The 18,598-nt window shown below is 42.2% G+C and overlaps 1 protein-coding gene across 4 annotated transcripts in view; it reads left to right on the top strand.

Annotated features, from left to right (window-relative positions):
- The first annotated feature begins 3,447 nt into the window (after positions 1-3,447).
- Positions 3,448-18,598, top strand: part of TOX2 (TOX high mobility group box family member 2) — a 256,597-nt gene continuing 241,446 nt past the window's right edge. For all 4 annotated transcript variants that reach the window (XM_063119869.1, XM_063119896.1, XM_063119878.1 and 1 more), the window contains exon 1: positions 3,448-3,676. In XM_063119869.1, coding sequence (XP_062975939.1) covers positions 3,575-3,676 — 102 coding nt within the window. In that variant the 5' untranslated portion in view covers positions 3,448-3,574. The remainder of the gene's footprint in view (positions 3,677-18,598) is intronic.

The raw sequence follows: 18,598 nt of genomic DNA on the forward strand, positions 1-18,598 counted from the left end.
TGCTATGTGCTGATGGATTACACTTTCAGTTCTGACTCCATTTTACACAGTATAAAATCAAACCAATCAAGAGCAGTGAATATGATCTCCTAATAGTATGTAATGTAATGATTCTAAGCATTCTTATTACAGGAAAAGTTTCTAGGGGATTTACTTTGGAGCAGTATGTATAGTATCAGTGCATCTGTCTAACAATTTAATAAAGACAACATTTCACAACTATTGTATAATCATAAACATTTTCACCCATGAGGAATGTATTAGAGGTTACAATAACTAATACCCAGAAACATACCTCCAAGTGCAGCATCTCTTACTTAACCCAGTTAGGAGCTAACTGAGGACTTAAACAAATTACTAAAGATCTTGCAATTCAACGTTTGAAATTGGTTTCCTCAAGATAGCTATCTGTGACAGTCCCTTCAACCTCTGATCAGGATGGAGTGTGTTTGACCTAAAGATTGTTTCCTGTTTTCAGTAACAGTAAGTTTTTCTGTTATAACAATAAAGCCCCATTGGAATTAATTTTCTTCAGCTAATCTCATGCTTTCCTTGTGTGTATGTTTCCTACAACTGATACGGCCAATACTTTGGATAAGCTTCAGCTTCTTCCCTTCCCATGGCATAAACTTTGACTTCCTTTTCCTATACAAACATGTATTTCATCCATGCCTTCCTCTGTTGCTACTTAATGGCTAGTATCTTTATTTCCTTATGAATGAGGCAGAGCTTCTGTTTCTCTTAGGAGGCTTTCAGATATACTTTCTCAGCATAATATTCTAGACTCCCCTTCCCATGCTGTATATGTCCATTAACACACACACACTCAAGTCTTTTCTGCATTGTCCATCTTATCCAGCTGTCTCTCCTCCCCCCACCCCCAAGTTACTTTCTCATGGCTGTCTAACCAGGGAGAACCAAGAACAGTATTATGCCCTATATAGACTGTATATCTGAACACCATGGTCTGGTCCTTTTGTGCCAAGAAATATAAAGTCCTGTCCAATCAAAATGAAAATGTAGGCATTTGTTCATTTCGTACCACATGCCCAACCACATAATAGTTTACTCATTCCATTGTTTTACTCCTATGTCGAACTTGTCCCAAACCATATTTCTGTACAATGTTCCTCAAAATAGAGGTTTTAAAACACTATGAGAGGAACTGGAGACAAGGATACAATGCTAAACAATTTCCTGTTACAGGCCAATATAAAGCTGGTTATCCAACTGTAGAATGTGCTCTTATTTCACTAGTAATACCTTCTTCCTCTTCCACTTCCTCTAGCAATCCATTACTAGATGAAGGCCTCCCAGTATGACTCTACAATTTTGAACTCTTAGGTCACAATTCGATGCATGTTTAGACAGAAAAATTCCTACAACTCCCAGCATTCCCCAGCCAGCCATGCATTGGGTTGCACCCTTCAAGTACTAAAATCCCAATTCCATCTTCTGCACCTGCATACATATTCTTTCCCCCTTCCCTGTCTAATTGTTAGTACTTATTTCGATTATGACTGCGCTGGTACTCTTTCAGGTCCCATCCCATTTTTGAACTGCTATCGCTTTTGTCTTGGGGACCTTGAAACTTGTATCTTTCAACTGTCACCTAGCAGCAGCCATTCCATCAGGCTGCAGCAGAGAGAGAGAAATGGGAAGCAGTGTCATTTCATCAGCTTTCCTGAGAAGCCAGCTCCATCAGGCTCCTCCCTCTATCAAGTGTCACCTAGCAGCAGCTTCAGCAGAGGGAGAGATGGAAAGCAAAGGATACCCTCTCCTTTTGGCACCTAATCTCCTTGAGCAGTTTTCACCCCTGCTGATCATTATAAGAACTCTGTAACTTTAAGAGCGGGTGTCTTAGTTTGCTTTTGTCCTCTTCCCTCCCCATCCCTTTCCCTTTTGTGTCATGCCTTTTCAGACTATAAGCTGCAGGGCAGGGACTGATTTGTTTTTATTACTTTATAAGGCTCTGGGAACCCTTTTGCTGGGAGTAAAAATGCTATAAACAAATAAACAAACCATTGTTTGTCCTACATCTATTGATTGATATGCCCAGAGTGCACCTTCCCTTCTGATTTTTTGTTACAGATTTATGTTCTATTCCTAGGAACATAAAAACCAGGGAATAATGAATGTGCTCAGTACAATGGTGGTAGCAGTCAAGTTATCATTTTTTCACCCTGTTTCTCCACTGGCTTTGTTTAGCCTTTCAACTGGTGCTTTAATGTTTAATACACAATCACTATTTTCACACACAAAAACAGAAGGGCTGATCCACACCATCAGGAAATCACAGGGCACCCCCTCCCTCTGAAACTGTCAACTATTTATTGAGGCTTCAAAGCCTTACACATTTTAAGCTGATGCTGTTCCTCAGGCACAGAATATAATCTGGAGGGAGGAAAAAACTTCCCTCGAAAAAGCCTTGTCATTCTAGCCAAGAGTGTCTTCTAGTAGGCCTGCCCTGTTCCCTAGTTCAGGTTCATGGCCCTGAAGCAGGTTTCACAACACCTGTTTCTTATGATATTGAGAAGTGAATCCAAGCCAAGGCAAACACTTCTGTTAGGTGAGGTTTTGGTGGGAGGCAGATTCAGTTCAACTATGGGGATTTATTGTGGATGGAAAGTCCCAGCCCAATTTCTCTGAAGTAAGGGAAACCCAGATTACTTTCTTGAGAGGAGATCTCTCAGCCCTGAGTTTGGAGCGGAGTGCAAGCCCTTCCCTTGGGTGTGAGCGAGGAACATGTTAAGAGGAACAAATGTTTGTAGCCGAGGAAGGTCCCCCAGGTTCGCTCCTCCTCGCCCGCGCGGGGTTTTGTTGTTGGGAACAGCAGGTCCACAACTCTGAAACTCTCTGCCGTGCAATCCCCTCTTCTGTGTGCAGTTACGAGCATCCAGCTCCAATCCTCCACGAGAGTTTTACCCTCTTCCTCTTCTACCTGCAACCAGTTTTCTACAGGGGCGATAGCGTCCCATGGTCGTCTTCATATTGAGGGGACCTAGTTGAGGGGTAGAAAAGAAAGGCAAAGCCCAGAGGTGTGGGGAATCAGTCCGAGCCCGCCTCCCTTCCCTCTCGAATGGGGCGAGGGGAAATTTTGTGAACCCGTGGCTTCCTTTCAGCTCACTTTGCCTACGGAGCTGCCGTACGTGCCAGGCCCTCTGCCTGGTGCGGGTCCGCATTCGGGGCAAGGCAGTCCCCAGGCGCGCGCGGTGTGTGCGTGTGTGTATTTGTGACAACCGGCCGCTCTGTGGCGGTCCCAGCGCCCGCCTGAGAGGCTGCTGCGGGAGCCCAGCCCAGCCCAGCCAGGTCCCAGGCGCGCTCCCCTCCCCCTTCCTCCTCCTCCCCCACCCCCCGCCTCGGTGCCTGGAACAATAGAGTGCGAGAGGAGCCGGCTCTGGGCTGCGCTCCCTCCCCTTCTTCTCCCTCTCCCCGCCTCTCCTCCCCTTCCCTCCCGCCCGCCCCTGAGCCAGAGGCAGAGCAGTCGCCGCCGGAGGAGCCGGTTCCATGCCCGCTGGAGCCTCCTCTTGCTGTTGCCGCCGCCTCTTTCTCCTCTTCAGCGCGCAGTCCCGGCATGGACGTTAGGTTTTACCCTTCCGCCCCCACAGCCGTTGGTTCCTTGCCTGGGGCCGACCCCACTTGCTTGGGCCCCCTGGACTATTACCACTGCAACAAGGTAACAAGGCGAGAGAGGGAGGGACGGGTGCAAATGACCGGGCATGGGAGGGGGGCGAGGAGCCGAGCGATCTGAGGACGTTACTGTGTGTACGAAGTCTCAACCCACCCTCTGCCCCCCTCCCCACCCCCACTCCCCCGTGCGCCGCCTCTTCTTCCCTCCGGGACTGTGCTCCACCTTTGCCCCACACTGGAAGAGGTCGCGTCGGCGCTTGCGACGACACTGCTCTTGCGTTGCGCTTGCAGGGCGCTGCACGGGACTTGTCACGGCCAGCAGCGCTCTCAGCTCGGGGCAGGGCGAGGACTTGACTCTTTGGCACTCCTGAGCAAAGCCTCCTCACCCCCCTCGTTGCTCCTCAAAACTGGGGAGAGGAAGAGGGGAAACGTGCTGCCTCCTTCGCAAGTCGCTCCAAAGTCCCGTGTCCAGATCGCCTGCTTGCTTGATGGCCAGCCGTAAGGGGGTGGGGGAGAAGCACGCTCTTTAAAACAAAACGTACATGAGGTTGAAACTTCTCCTTCTCCTCCTCCTCCTCCTCCGGGGAGCAAAGTGTTGGAAGGTAGCGAGCGAGCGGCTGCATCCTGCAGGAGGGAATTTCAAAACTGTTTTACTTAACTGCACCCCCGACTGCATGCTTGGTGGAGCTGCGAGGCAATTCCTTTTCCTATCTTGGAAGCAAAAGTGTGTGTGTGTGTGTGTGTGTGTGTGTGTGTGTGTGTGAGTGAGAGAGAGAGAGAGAGAGAGAGAGAGAGAGAAGGGAGGAGGTAGGGTGGATAGGGGAGAGGCGAGGCGAGTTGCGGGGGGAGAGGAGGAGTGGGAGAGAGGCAGTTGGTTATCAGTTGCTTCGTCACTTCAGACCCCGGATTAGACCTCTCCGTTTTGGTAAACACCATTATGTAGATAGAGAAAAAAAAACAAATCTTAATACAGGAGAGAGAGAGGGAGAGAGAGAGGGAGAGGGAGGTGTGTGTGTCGTGTGGGGGAGGAGTGGAATTGTATGGGCTCAAGAGATTGTTCGGTTTGAAGTGTTTTTCTTGCATGCCTGGCAATGGTTCCTGCTGGAAAATGTACAGGCTAGGGGAGAAGTGGTTTAGGGTGAGTATGTTATCATTGTTCGTTATATCATCCACTAACGACTTACTCAGAGGGATCTAGTTGTCCGGACTGTGCAAACCTAGATTTTGCCATGTATGTGGAGGTTAGAACTTAATAGCTTTTTAGGTTATTGTTTTACATTTCCCTCAACTCAGACTGCAGCAGGTTCTTTTTCTCCCTTAGTTGTCAACCTCTTCCCCCTTCTTTCCCTACCCACAACACAATTACTTCTGTTAAATACAAGGGAGAGAACTGGGTTATGTATATTTCATAAGAACTACAGCACAGCATGAAAACCTCTCTAACCTAGATTTGTCTTATTTGCTAATGCAAGAAAGTGCACTCTTGTAGTGTATGTTCCTGTGTGTGTGTATGTGAGAGAGAGAGATTTGCAGAAGATTTTTGAGGGTGCTTTGGGCAATAAACCTTCAACAGGGAAGAGTAAGAAACTAAAGCAGTGATCATGTCAGTACTTCTCTGTGAGTACCAACCATTTCAGGCTTGAGGACTACAATGCAGCAACATTTTCGTGAAATAAGAATTCACTTTTTAACGAAAGAAGAATTCAGTTGAAACTTCAGATTATTTAATCAAGTATGAATATGTTGGTGTTTCATATTATCAGATGCTTGGAATTTCGTTAAAGTAATGAAAGTTACAGAGGTAGAATTACAGAGTACATTGTTTTTGTGGTATATTGAGTATTCTAAAATAACTTTGTGTTACATGCTGAAGCTCCCCCCTTTCATTGATTATATGTGCAATCAGATCATGCACCACTGATTCAGACTATTTAACATTGTTATAGACTTGCATATAGCTTTATAGAAACATTTAAAGATCCATAATATGACTGTCAAAGCTATTCAACTTAAGTTTAATTTTTGTTCCCTAAATGCAGGCAGTATCAAATATTCCTCATTTCGTTAATATAACAACTGTCATTTTCAAAAAACAATAAAGCATCTTAGTTCTTACAAGAGGAAATGTTAACATTTCATTATCATCAAAGGATCAGTTGTAAACACACATAACAGATTGGATGTTTGAAAGTATACATGGAACAGCACTCTTTGGAGAAAAAGGAAAGACTTTTGAAATTGTGTTTTTATGAAATTGAAAGAAATGTTAGAAACAAATGCAAATAATATTTGTTCATCTGAAAAGTTGCAGTAAAGAGCATTGCAATCTGGAATTGTCAATAGAAGGAGGTGAATACAAGAGCTCTGTGACAACTTTGGAGTATACAATGGAAAGACACAGCATGATGCACTTTCCCAGAAACTAAGACCATAGGTAGGCCATGGGGAAAACGTTCCCCAGAGGATGAATTTAAATCTTTGCATAGGTTGAGCAGGCTTCTGCTGTTGTAGTTAGGTTTAAGTCATTTGCCGTTCACGCACCCTTTCACAAATTACTACTTCTTGAAATGCCGCTAGAGAGACAGCAAGTGTGACAGAGTGCTGTAAAGTTTTTTGTCAATTTCTCTGATAAAGCAAATTAGTTCAAGTCTGATTGATAAGAGCCTGGACAAGGTGATGCTAAAGAGCACATACAAAATACTGACCACTGCCACCAGGTGCTGCTGTTGCCACTGTTACCAAGATCTTAAAACATAGGAGAGGAAAGTAGAGAAAATGTTAAATAACTAACTAAAAACCCATATATTTTCCACTGCCTTCAAATACTATTTACATGGAATTTGCTAAATGTACTTGTACTTTTGGAGCAACCCGCCAATGCATAAAACGTAGGATTCCAGATGCAACAGTATCCCACAACCCCTTTTTTCTTCAGCCTTGTCCTGTTCGCTACAGAGATGCTACCCTAACTGGGGTGGGTAACTTTTTTCTGTTGAAAGTCCCTTTCCCTCAAGGGTAGTCTGTTGAGGTTGCTACATTCTGATGGTGAGTGGGGCTTGGGGTGGAGCGAAAAGTAGGCAGGCCAAATCTTTTTCTTTCTGCCACCCCCTTCTTTCTCATGTCTTCTTCCTTCCCACTCAGCAGGCCTCCAGAGGAGGGATAGATAACTCTTGTAGAGGTCTGATCAGTTGCAGAGAGCTTTCCCTCCTCCTTCCCTCTGTCTTCCCCTCATTTTCCTCTTGCCCTCCTTCTCACCCTCTGGACTCCCTCACCTGCATGGCATTAATCTGTGGGCCACAGTTTCTCCACCCATGCTCCAGGGCAGATATATGAACATGTATGTGGATTTCTCCTCACTATTGTCATTTTGCTGAACACTAAAACATGGATTATTTGTGGTTCTTTCCCCAAAGGACTCACAGTTTGAGAAATCCAGGGAATAGGGTGGGAATATACAGTGGAGGAATACAGTGTGTGTGTGTGTGTGTGTGTGTGTGTGTGCGTGTGTAAGTAAGTAATCCTTAGGTAGGAAAACTTTCAAGGAATTCACTGGCTCCTCCAAGAGAATGTTAGAAAAGTCATAAACAGTTTCAGTGGGATCAGAATGGGAAGAAGGAAATGACTTGGGTTGTGTTTGCGGTTGCTGACTCTGCCCTTCCTTAGTTGAGATTTTAGAATGAGTAGGGGCAGCCTCAGCTTTCTATAATTAAAGAGAATACTAGCTCGGAGGAGACCGATATAGGAAGGCCTAGTTATTGCTTCAGCTTCCACTTCTTTCCTCCTTCCCCTTCAGTAGCTCAAATATGAAAAAGTTACAACATCCATTTTCAAGGCCCATGGTTGAAGTTCTTTTTCTTCTAGATGAGTTATTTTATGAGTAGATGGAGAAATTCTACAGAAGGAAGGGTTTGTGTGCAGTGTCAGGTATTGGGTGTATAAATACCTGAAGTGAAGGTTATCGTAAAGGCTCTGTATTTGCTATCCATGAGCCAACTGATGCTTTCGATAGAACCAGCCAGCTTGCTGAGGAAACACTATTTAGCTCAAAGCATCCTGAAATGTTAATGTAATTGTTTTGTGCGCTTACTGAACATGATATTGTTATCATGAGATTTCCTATCTCATTTGTGCACTGCAGCAAGCCACGGTTGCTCTTTATAGCCACTGAAGTACCTGTTATACATCAGCATTTTCATTTTAAAGAGATAGGGGTGTTTACAAATAGGGCTTGTCTAATGTCCACATGAATATTCAGTTATACTCTGTTTGCTGTGCTCTGGGATACCATCCAGTTGTTTATTTGGAAAAGTCCTTTGAGAGCTGGTATAGTATGGTGGCTAAGTGTGAGCTAGGAGCCAAGAAGATTTGGTTCAAACTGCATCGTAGCCACAAACTCAGTGGCTGGGTTCAGATGGCCCACTAAGCAACGGTTGCTTAATTAGACAACCATCCATTGCGTTGCTTATTGTGTTGGGCAACATGCAACAGATGGTTGCTTATTTTCCCGAAATAGTCAACGGAGAAAAACAACGGGCTGCTCTGTTGACTATCGGAGCAACTGTTGCTTACTGTGTTGTCTGGAGGGCTCCGTTGATTATTCTTCCCTGTTCAAAGAATTGCAAGGCAAAAGCAGGAGAAACCTGGCCGATCTAGTCTTGCGTGGCTTCATGGGCAAGGGAAAATAATCCCATGCAGATGAGCGTTTCAGGAGCCCCGATCATCTTGTCCTTTGGTGGGGCGGGGTGATTGGGCCTCCTGAAGCACTCGCCCGCACGGGAACATGCCATCCCTGGGTGGGGCATCGCCGATCGTGACGCCCCATGTATTGCCAGGAATGTGAGAAAGGATTGCCTCACACCGGAGACGACACCCTCCCAGCGAAGCTTCGTTCTCAGTGATGCCCATGGCAACAGGTCTTCTACTTGGCCCCTGCCCTGTTGCTGTGGAGATGATGCCGAAGGATGCATCACCAGCAGCCTCTGAACGCAATGGGGATGGAACAGGCTCTCATCACAGTGGAGAAGACCTTCCCCTCGGGCGCGCGTCCTTTGGCATTGAGGCCATGGGAACAGAGAAGGGGCAGCTCTGTCCCGTTCTCTGTTGCCATGGGCCTGACGTTGCTGAGCTCAGAGGGGCGACGTGTGTTGATGATGCCTTGCTGACAACCGAGGGTGCGTTGCCTTCCCTGATGGGAAACACAGCACCCCTGTTGCCTAGTGACGGCGGCATGAATCCCTTCTTCTGTCAACAGGAGAGGGCTGTGTCAAAACTTCTTTCTCTAGCCCTCTCTCCTGTTGGCAGGCGATGGGATTCATCCACTGCCAGGATCCTCATCTCTCCTTCGATCTCCACTCCTCCCCCTGTCATGGCGGCGCTGGTAAGGTAAGGACTAACCAGCACCACCATTTGGTGGGGAGGAACTGCAGGGGGGTGGAGACGACAAGTCAACTGAGAGGAGACAGTCCTTTCCACGGAGCAGCACTTCTATGTCACCCAAAGGCGCACACGGATTTACCACCCGTTGAGTGAACTATTTCTTCTCTGTTGACTAATGTGTCGTCTGAATGCACCCAGTAGGTTGTCTTAGGCAAGCAACTATTCTTTCAGTCTCAACACCCAGTCAGTAGTATGGGGGTAGTAATTCTGATCTACCTTGCAGGGTTCTTGTGAGGGTTAATGACCTATGTGAATTACTTTGAGCACTGAAAAATCTCTCTCTCTCTCTCTCTCTCTCTCTCTCTCTCTCTCTCTCTCTCTCTGCTATGTTCTTTATATTGGGTGCAGCCATGAAAATAACCCCAAAGAAATGACTAGCCAAAAAAATAAATGCAGTATTCTAGCCTGCCTATCCATATGCTGATGATTAAAAGAAGTAAAAGAACATTCTTGAATATATATTTTTAAATAAAGTTTTCCAACCTTGTTTTCTGAAGGTGCTAGTTACTTGCCACAGGAAACCACCAGGCAAGTTATTACTTACAAGTCTGCTTTATTGATTTTTGCACTGGCACTCAATACTATAGTATGCTTCAGCACCTCTTTAACTTGTAGCAGAATAGTAGATTTGACCTTATTTCAGTAATGCTTAAAGATTTGCACTGACTGCTAGTTGGTTTCAGAGTTCAATTCAGATCGTTGGTTTGAACTTTAAAGACCTTATGGCCTAGGATCAGGGTATTTGAAGGACTGTCTAATTTCATATAAACTTGCAAACACATTACATTCTGCTGCTGCTTCAAGTGCCTCTGCCTTTGGAGGTGAGGTTGGAGTAGGGCCTTCTTTGTGGTAATAACCTGACTGTGTAACTCTCCATCCAGGATCATTTTTTAAAGTGCCAACATTTTGTGGTATTTGAATTATTAGCTTTGTTGTATTGAGGCTAATGTAAAGGTCTCCATTTAATTGTAGATTGTTAGTTATATTTTATTTCTGCTATTTTTAATATTTTATTTTGCAAGTCACGTTGGAGACCTTATTGTTGAAAGGCAGCATCAAATTTCTTTATTTTTCATTTAAAACAAATAGATACTCTCACTTTTTCAGACTTAATGCAGTTTGTACATCTTGCTTCCTATCTAGAGATGATTTGTGTAGAAAAAAATACAACTTGTGAAGTGATCTGTATTCCCCAGAGAATTTGTCTCTGCCTACAAACTTTTTGGCTTATGCCTACTAAATCCCAAATATAGACTTACTGTTTGGAAACTCTTTCAGTCTCTCTCTTTCTCCTATTGTATATGTCACACATTGAGAGAGTTTTTCTCCCTTGAAGTCTGATATCTCAAGACTTATGAAAAAACTGACAGAATTGATGCTCAACTTCTATCCCTTGTGTAGAATTTTCTAAAAGTCCTTAAATGAACATGCTCAAAAAGTGGAAAGAAAAGCAGAAGAATTTTGAATGTTTATGCAACAGAAGGACACAGTTTTAAATTCTTGACTTAGCCAAAGGTGTCATTGAAGAAAAGTAACACGGAAGGATTCTTGTGTAATTGAGGAATGCAGGGGTCAGGGAATGGTAGTAAATGTATTATTGCTTGTGCACTGCTTTTTTAAAAAAAATTCTAGAGAAAACTTGTAAAAGTAGGCTTAAAGTCTCTGGTTTTTCAGCTGTACAGATGTAAACACTGACTATTTTGTTCTTCATTATAGTTGCAGGGTAAGTAGGTTTAATGCTACATTTGAAAAGTTCTTGATAAACATGATCATGTGAAAAAACTACCCACATTGAATGGTGTGCGGCTTTTTCTGTTCCACTGCTGTCTAATTATGTGCTGTTATGGCTGTATGACACAGTTCTAGTTGTGAAAATGAGCAGGGCTTCAAGCTACGCTTTTGTTTCATTGAATTGACTGCTTGGACTGAATTTGGTGCCCAACTTGATCAGGTATGCTGCTAAGGCAGCATGTTTTGATATATTGATGGTGGGGAGGGGTGCAATAGCAGTGTGCTCATATATGCTTGAAAATTATCCACTTCTCTTAAGAATTTTTTTTCTTACATTGAAAATAATGCTTACAGTTTGGTACAATAATGTTTAATTTAATTCAGTTAGTTTGTACCCTCTGACTATCAATTAGAGATGGATAGATATCCCCTGGTCTGTCTTGTAAGTCTTCTGTGGATTGCCTTTGCTCAATGGTCCTCTCTGCCTGTCTTCCAACTGATAATAGGGATTTTCTTTTAATTTTGGATTTGCTGTAGTTTGCTCTTGCTGCTGCTTTCTATTTTTTCCAGCCTATGTGTCTGTCTCTTCAGCTAACCCATGTGCATAGCTGATTCGGCACTTTACAACATAATTTTAAAACGTTTAGCAATGTGTGCATGATTGCATTGGCATTCTGTAGTAGCTTCCATTTTACCCAATCTTTCAATTGACCAACCAGTTGGCGCACATCATCTAGTTCTTCATTTCAAGCTCTCTCTGGCCTGCTGGAGCTCATGATAGGTTCTCATTATCATGCACTTCTAGACATTGAAACATCACACTTTTTGTTTTCAGTTTTGAGTATGTGATTGTGTGGAGCAGGTAATGGTAATAGGGAAGTTAGTCAGCAACTTAGTCAGTTGGAAGACTGGATGAAAGGGAATGCCAATATGCTTGGATTGGTTTTCATGTTCAGACAGCCCATCATGGGCTGCAGCATGCGCGGGTGGCTATTTTTAATGTTCAGGCCGCAACTGCGGTTTATCATGTCGTCTGAACCTGGCAGGGATGGGTTGCTTGAGGATTAAAGAACCCTAGCATAACACATGCCCTGTTTTAGGGTTATTTGAGGGTTGTTTAGCCTTTGTATAACTTAACCTTCTAGGTTTGGATGACACTACAAGCCACACTTGCGGTTTGAATATCCGAAAGCCACACTGTGCATGCTGCAACTACATTATTGTGCCCGTTACAAAACAAAGAAGGAACTCAAGTGCCTGTAATCCTGATCAGATTAACTTGTTCATACATTTAATAGTTAATCTGCATATACTAAACCAATATTTTAAATAGTTCTGTTATTTTAAAAGTTCCGATAATTTATAATCCCATTTCTTTCCCTGTTCTAACTTCTAAGATTAATATGCATTTTTCTGTAGTCGGAAAAGATTTAGACTAGAATCGTAAACATACCTACCTGGGTTTAGTCCCATTGAACTTAGTGGGACTTATTTCTGAGCAAACATGAATAGGATTGTGCTGTAAGTCACTGGAGCTCAGGTGGATGCTAAATTGTGCCAATATTTGTAGTTGTATTTTTGTTTTTTTAACAGAACTCATCAGAAATTGGTTTTGACCTATCGGTATAAAGGAGGGTCAATGTAATGAATAAATTTTTATGGAACATTCTGTTTTCTTTTGACTTTTACGTGCACAGTAAATTGCAGTAGTAAACACTTGCCTTTTTCTCCCTCGTATTTTATTGCTTTGGCATGCTGGGAGATAAAATATTTCCTTTTTACTCTCCTGAACTGACTCTGTTTTGAGGCAACATAATTTTTTCTTCTGCTAATTTTCAATGGGAAAGAAAATATTCCTAAATTTTTGATTTAGGAGCCTTATTTGGTGTCTGTTGTTGAATATTGCTAAATAAGATAAAAACGTGTCATTCAAAATCTTTGCATTCTAGAATTGTTTGAATCACTTGATGCACCATCTCTCTTTCCCGCGGCATAAGCTTTGATGGTGCGCATTCCATCTGCATAATAGAAAGTGTTTGAAGCTCTCTTTTGCCGAAGGCTTTATTAAATCAGGGATTCAGAACTAAATAATGGATACCCTTTCATTCATAGAAAATGTTGTTCTAGCTTTATGTGTATAGATGGGTCTATTGTAGTTACTTTTAGAATAATAAGGATATTCTGAACACTGTTAGACAATATGGCTGCCATGGCAAGTACTCATTAATTCCCTTAAAAGGATGATACACTTCCCAAGTTGCTTATACATTTAATGAATAAGAAAGGATGGTAGAAGTATAGTTAATAAATTAAGCACTTTGCATATCTATTTTATTATATTATATTTAGAAACAAGTATACATCTCTAGAGCATGTTCTATGACTTTTAGTGCTGGGATGGGAAACTTGTTTAGCTTTGTGTGTCACATGGAAAAGATATAATGATCTGGAAGGCCACGACTAATCTAGTTATTTATATACATGTAAGTAACAAATCCTGCATACCATTTTCCTGATCTATATACTACAGAAATATTGATATGATTTTGCTCCTCTCAAATGTGGGAAATCTGAATTGGTCTCTGATAAAATCTTGATGTGTTTCTGATCTGCAGTCATGAGGACTGGAAGCACACTTAACCATAACAAAACCTGGGACTCTCAGGATTATATCAAGAGTTTATAGGCTGTATAGTTCCACCTCAGAAGCCACATGCAACCCACCTCTGCTGTAAAGTAAAGCCAAAACATCTGCATTGCTGCTGGTATAGTTAATTCTCATTTCAGCTGGAATAGTATAGATCAGCATTTCTTTTGCATTCTGAAAAGCATTGCTGGTGGGAAAAACCTTTTGCTTCTGTGTATACAGGGCATGTTACTGGCATGGTTATAAAACTGTGAGCATACACATCATTTCTTCATATTCAGGGAACTGTCATTGATGTGGAAGATTCCTCTGACCCATGCTGCCATCTTTTTGCACTGTTTATTTTTTATCAAACTCCATGTACTTTTAAAGACTCTTCTATGGTGGGATCTAGAGGCCATGCCTATTCACCCAATGCTTTTATTATGTGCCTGTATTATCTGCATAAAATGTGTGCACAGACCATTTTGAATCTATATTCAGGTTATTCTAACAGTAGCATTTTATTGTGAACTCACTGGGAGGGCTAATGTGCATGGAATGAGTTTTTCTCCCCATTTACCTTTTGTATTCATCTTCTTACAAATAAAGCTCCAAATGTTGATGTTTTTTACTAGAGTTTGGATTATATCTTTCAGCCTAAATGAAGCATATAATTGTGTTTTCCTAACAGCTTTGTACTAAAAATAAGTTATTTTGCTGCTAATAGTGTTTTCCTAGAAATTTTTACATCCAGTGATCCTGCTTTTGTTTCTTGCTGTTTAGTGCAACATTTTTGCTGTGTTCTTCCTGTGGCATTTTGAATTCCCTGAGCAGGACAAAAGTATCACTGTGATTCCAGGCTTCTTACGCAACCATATGCTTTCTGGAGATTTCAGTATCTTTGATTTCTAAATGCAACCTGGGCTAGTACTGGGCTTGCTACTCCACCCCATCTCTGAACTTATTCACATGACATTTGCGCACATGCACACCCACACAGACACACCCACACAAAACCACCCACATGCAATGTTATATGCAACAACAATGAAGGAAAAAAATACTACATACCTTAGAAGAATATCGTCTTTCATGCTTTCCTAGAAGCAAAAGATTCTTAAGTCCTATTCATGCATTACATCCATGTAGGAGGTAGAACAGACAGGGGTGATTTGGTAGCCTTGTCCCTGATGTCTCATGCCCAAGCTAGCCCCAGCCCAATGTCCATGTACTGAGCATCCATATCTGAAAAAAGAATTCTCTATATACATATGAGCAACATATCCTTTTTCAGATGTCCAGATGGGAGTGACAGCAAGGGATGGAGATCGTGCCCCTGATGTCTGGGGTGGGGCCAGCAGCACAGCCCCACCCCAACTTCAGTGCCTGTGCCCTACATATTTGTAAAGAATGAATAGGGCTCAATTCCAGATCAAATGGTATGTTCTTTGACAAGTCAGTTTCAATGGACCTTAACAGTATATTCAGCGTAGTCTCCAACTCTTCTGAACTGAAGTGTTGGGTGTGTGTTTTTAACAGCAACAATTTGGAAAACAAATGATCAGTCATGAAATTTGAAATCTGAAGAGTCATGTACAATCTAAGTATAGGGATGGACAAAACAGATCTAATCTGCCATGTGCCCATTTTCATATGTATTTGACGTTAAATCAGTTCAATCCAGTTTCCATGCAGATTTTTTAAAAGGAAAAAATCCATATGGTTTAACCAAAATGTTAAATGTTTTAAAACATTAAAAATTAAGTACTCATGTGGTGGTCTGAGGGCTGCCCTTTATTTATCTTTCTTTCTTTCACTGTTTCAAGCTGCTAGAAAGTGAAGAGCTTGTCATGCAGTTGAAAATACTTGATGGTATGGCTGTATGTCATTGCTGTTCTTTCCTAGATAATTTTATGGGAAAAGATGACCACCTCAAGTACTGTTGAGGATAGCCAAATCTTTTCCCATACAATTTCCATGGTAGCCTTCCAGCAACAGAACCAGAGGTGGAAGAGAGAGACCTCCTAGGCAGTTAGAGAATTGTGCTTGGAAGTGTGCTATTTTTCAGTAGTGACTTCCAGATAGTCATCAGTATCTAAGGCTGGCTGTCATGTACATTTGTAGTGCATATTTATCTGCATGACTGCAATATCGCAAGGGACTTGGTAGATAGGTTCAGGGCACCAGTAGTCAACAGGAGAAGAAGGTGACACTGACAGCTCCTGGACCAAAAGGTAAGAATGTGAGTTGGTTCTCTCCATAATTTGAATAACACTTCTATACATCATCCTTTGTCTCTTCCTATCCATTTGTTGCAAGAAATGTAAAACTTGCATGTGCATTTCTACCATAGAAAAATGTGCAATTGAATCATGCTCTTTCTTTACTCCCAGCGTGATTTTCATTGTCCAGGAACCTGGCTTCTTGTCTTTGGAGGACAAGGTTCCTGAATAAAGAGATCAGGGAGAGAGCTTGGTTACAGAAGGGTACCATGAGTTTCCAACCTCCTTAGGACCTAATTCTTCAGGAAGACCCTATGGGCTAATTCTCCTGTGTCCAAAGGAGGTCTTCTGAGAACCCTAGCCATGAAGTTTCCTCCATGCTGCAGCAATATCATCTGCTGAAACAGACAAGGCCCTTTAAAGGGAGAAGAATTCATTTAATAGAGATAATCAGCCTAAAGGAAGCCAAAAACATATTTAAGGTTCAGTCAGAATCTACTGCTTCTTGGAGCACTATATAGTCAAACTTGTCATCACTCGGAGCTCTGCATGGTGGTGCTATATTTCCTCCGTGTCTTGTGAACTGACCCCTGCCTTGTTAGAATCCACCAAACCGAACTCGTCTCAAGCCCTAGGTGTGAACTGGATCTTCTATTGCCCAATGATGATAGGCCTTCACTACAACACCAGGGCTCGTGAACAGAACAGTGAAATAGGCCTTAAAATGCACTTGCCTGGTGCACCTGCATGCCTGTACTATGGAGAAATGGAGCAATTATAAAGGGAGGACACAAATTATTTACTTGGTTCATTGCTGATAACCGTGAAGGGCAATGTGGTGGTTAATACCTGTTCTGGAAGAGATTATGCTCCCCCTAAAGGTTTGGATTCATAGTTTGGGGGTGCTCTTGGATCCAGTACCTGAGGCACATGTGGACTCAAGGCAAAGAGCACCTTTTATCAGCTTAGGCTGATATACAACTATGGCCTTATCTGGAAAGAGATAACCTAGCTACAGTTATCCACACTCTGATAACCTCTTGTCTGAATTACTGCAATGTGTTATATGTGGGGCTGCCTTTGAAAATGGTCCAGAAACTTCAGCTGGTCCAAATGGGTCAGCAAGATTGTTAATGGGGACTGACCAAACATGTCAAATTATGCCAGTACTTTTCTGACTTCACTGGCTGCCAGTCCAGGTCTGGGCCCGATTCAAAGTGCTAGTATTAACATTCAAAGCCCTAATTGGCTTGGGGCCAGGTTAACTGAAGGAACACCTCCTCCCATATGTACCTGCCTGGACCTTAAAATCATCTTCTGGGGTTCTTCTCAGTGAGCGCCTGCCAAAGGAACTGAGGCAGGTGGCTACCAGGAGGAGGGCCTTTTCTGCTGTGGCACCCCAGCTATGGAATAAAGCTCCCCAGAGAAATTTGCCTACATTATACTCTTTCCAAAACCAGGTGAAGACCTTTTTATTTTCCCAGTATTTAAACATTTTACTATCCTAGTCTTTTAACTTTCTGTTTTAAATCTGTATTTTAAATCTCTGCATTGCTGCTTGGTTTTATTCTGGTTGTACTTTTGTATTGTGGTTTTATATTATGGTTTAAATTTTATACCTAAGTTGTATTTTATGGTTTTAATTTTTGTGAACCATCCAGAGAGCTTTGGCTATTGGGGGTAGAGAAATGCAATAAATAAATAAAATAAATAAATAATACAGTATTTTTGTCCATAGGTTTCTTTTTATCATGTTTTAGTACTGGCTAAAAAAACAGTTCATCTTCAAAGAGAAGACAAGCTCCAATCTAGGTTCCAGTTGTGACCACACACTTATTTAGATGTTTCAGGTTCATAGTTCTGGTTTGCTGCATGTAAAACTGCATATTCAACTTGACATTGATGTATGGTAAACTGATAGAGTAGCAAGCCCTCAAAATATGACACCAACAATCAAATCTTAATAGTGATGAGATTGATGGAAGTAATATTAAAGTCCCCTCTTTGCTTAACCCTTATGTGGCCAGTGTTAAATATTTCATGTGTACCCTACCCAACTTCTGTTATTAATTTGGGGGTATTTGAAATGACAGATACCATTTTTACTTAAAAGTGGGACTAGATTCTGTGTAGCCAACAGCCTAAATCTTTACAGATTATCCATTTGCAGCTAGAACATTTTGAATAGATTGGATGACCTCTGCAGATATAATTAAACTTTCTCATTGCTGAAGTATGATTTCATATCAGCTCTATACATTATGTATCAATTAGGTAAATGCTAAATTAGGGTCCAGTCCAGTACCAGTAATTGTTATTGTGAAGTGATTACTTGAAAATTGCTTTGCATAGGCCACCACTACAAGCTATTTCTGAGTAGTCTCATCAGAGGAAATCAGGTGGCTTTTAGTCCAAGGTGGTTTCTTGACCTCTAATTACAACATGAACGTAAGAAGGCTGGTTTGTTTGAGAGTGCTATATAAAACAAAGCTCCTTTTTTCCTCTGTTGCTTAAGAATAGTCTTTCCTAGATAAGATTGTTATACAGACACAAGTGGGATCAGAATCAAAGTGCTGCAGGGTTGTTCAGCGTTCCAGCCAGCCAGTCATGTCCTTTTCCAGGATATTCCATTCCCCCACATTTTCTGTTCCCCTAACGTATTTCTTACATTAATATGCCACCTTTCTTCCATCATGGAACTCAAGGTGACTCAGGTGGTGTTTTCTTCAAGCACATCCAGACCCAGACCTACTTAGTTTCAGGGAGGTGGTTGCCTCGTGCCTTCAGAAAATGCCCTGGACCTTCCTCAACAGCCAGCATTTCATGATCACTTAGCATGCTCGGTTCTCATTGAACTGTTTTTGGAGATTTCCTCCCCTTAAGGTTTTTTTTTTTTACTTCTATAAATCTTGGGGTTAACCTGAGGCTGCTGATACCTCCTTCTTATGTA

The sequence above is a fragment of the Elgaria multicarinata genome, chromosome 1 (assembly GCF_023053635.1).
Source record: "Elgaria multicarinata webbii isolate HBS135686 ecotype San Diego chromosome 1, rElgMul1.1.pri, whole genome shotgun sequence".
Taxonomy (NCBI): domain Eukaryota; kingdom Metazoa; phylum Chordata; class Lepidosauria; order Squamata; family Anguidae; genus Elgaria; species Elgaria multicarinata.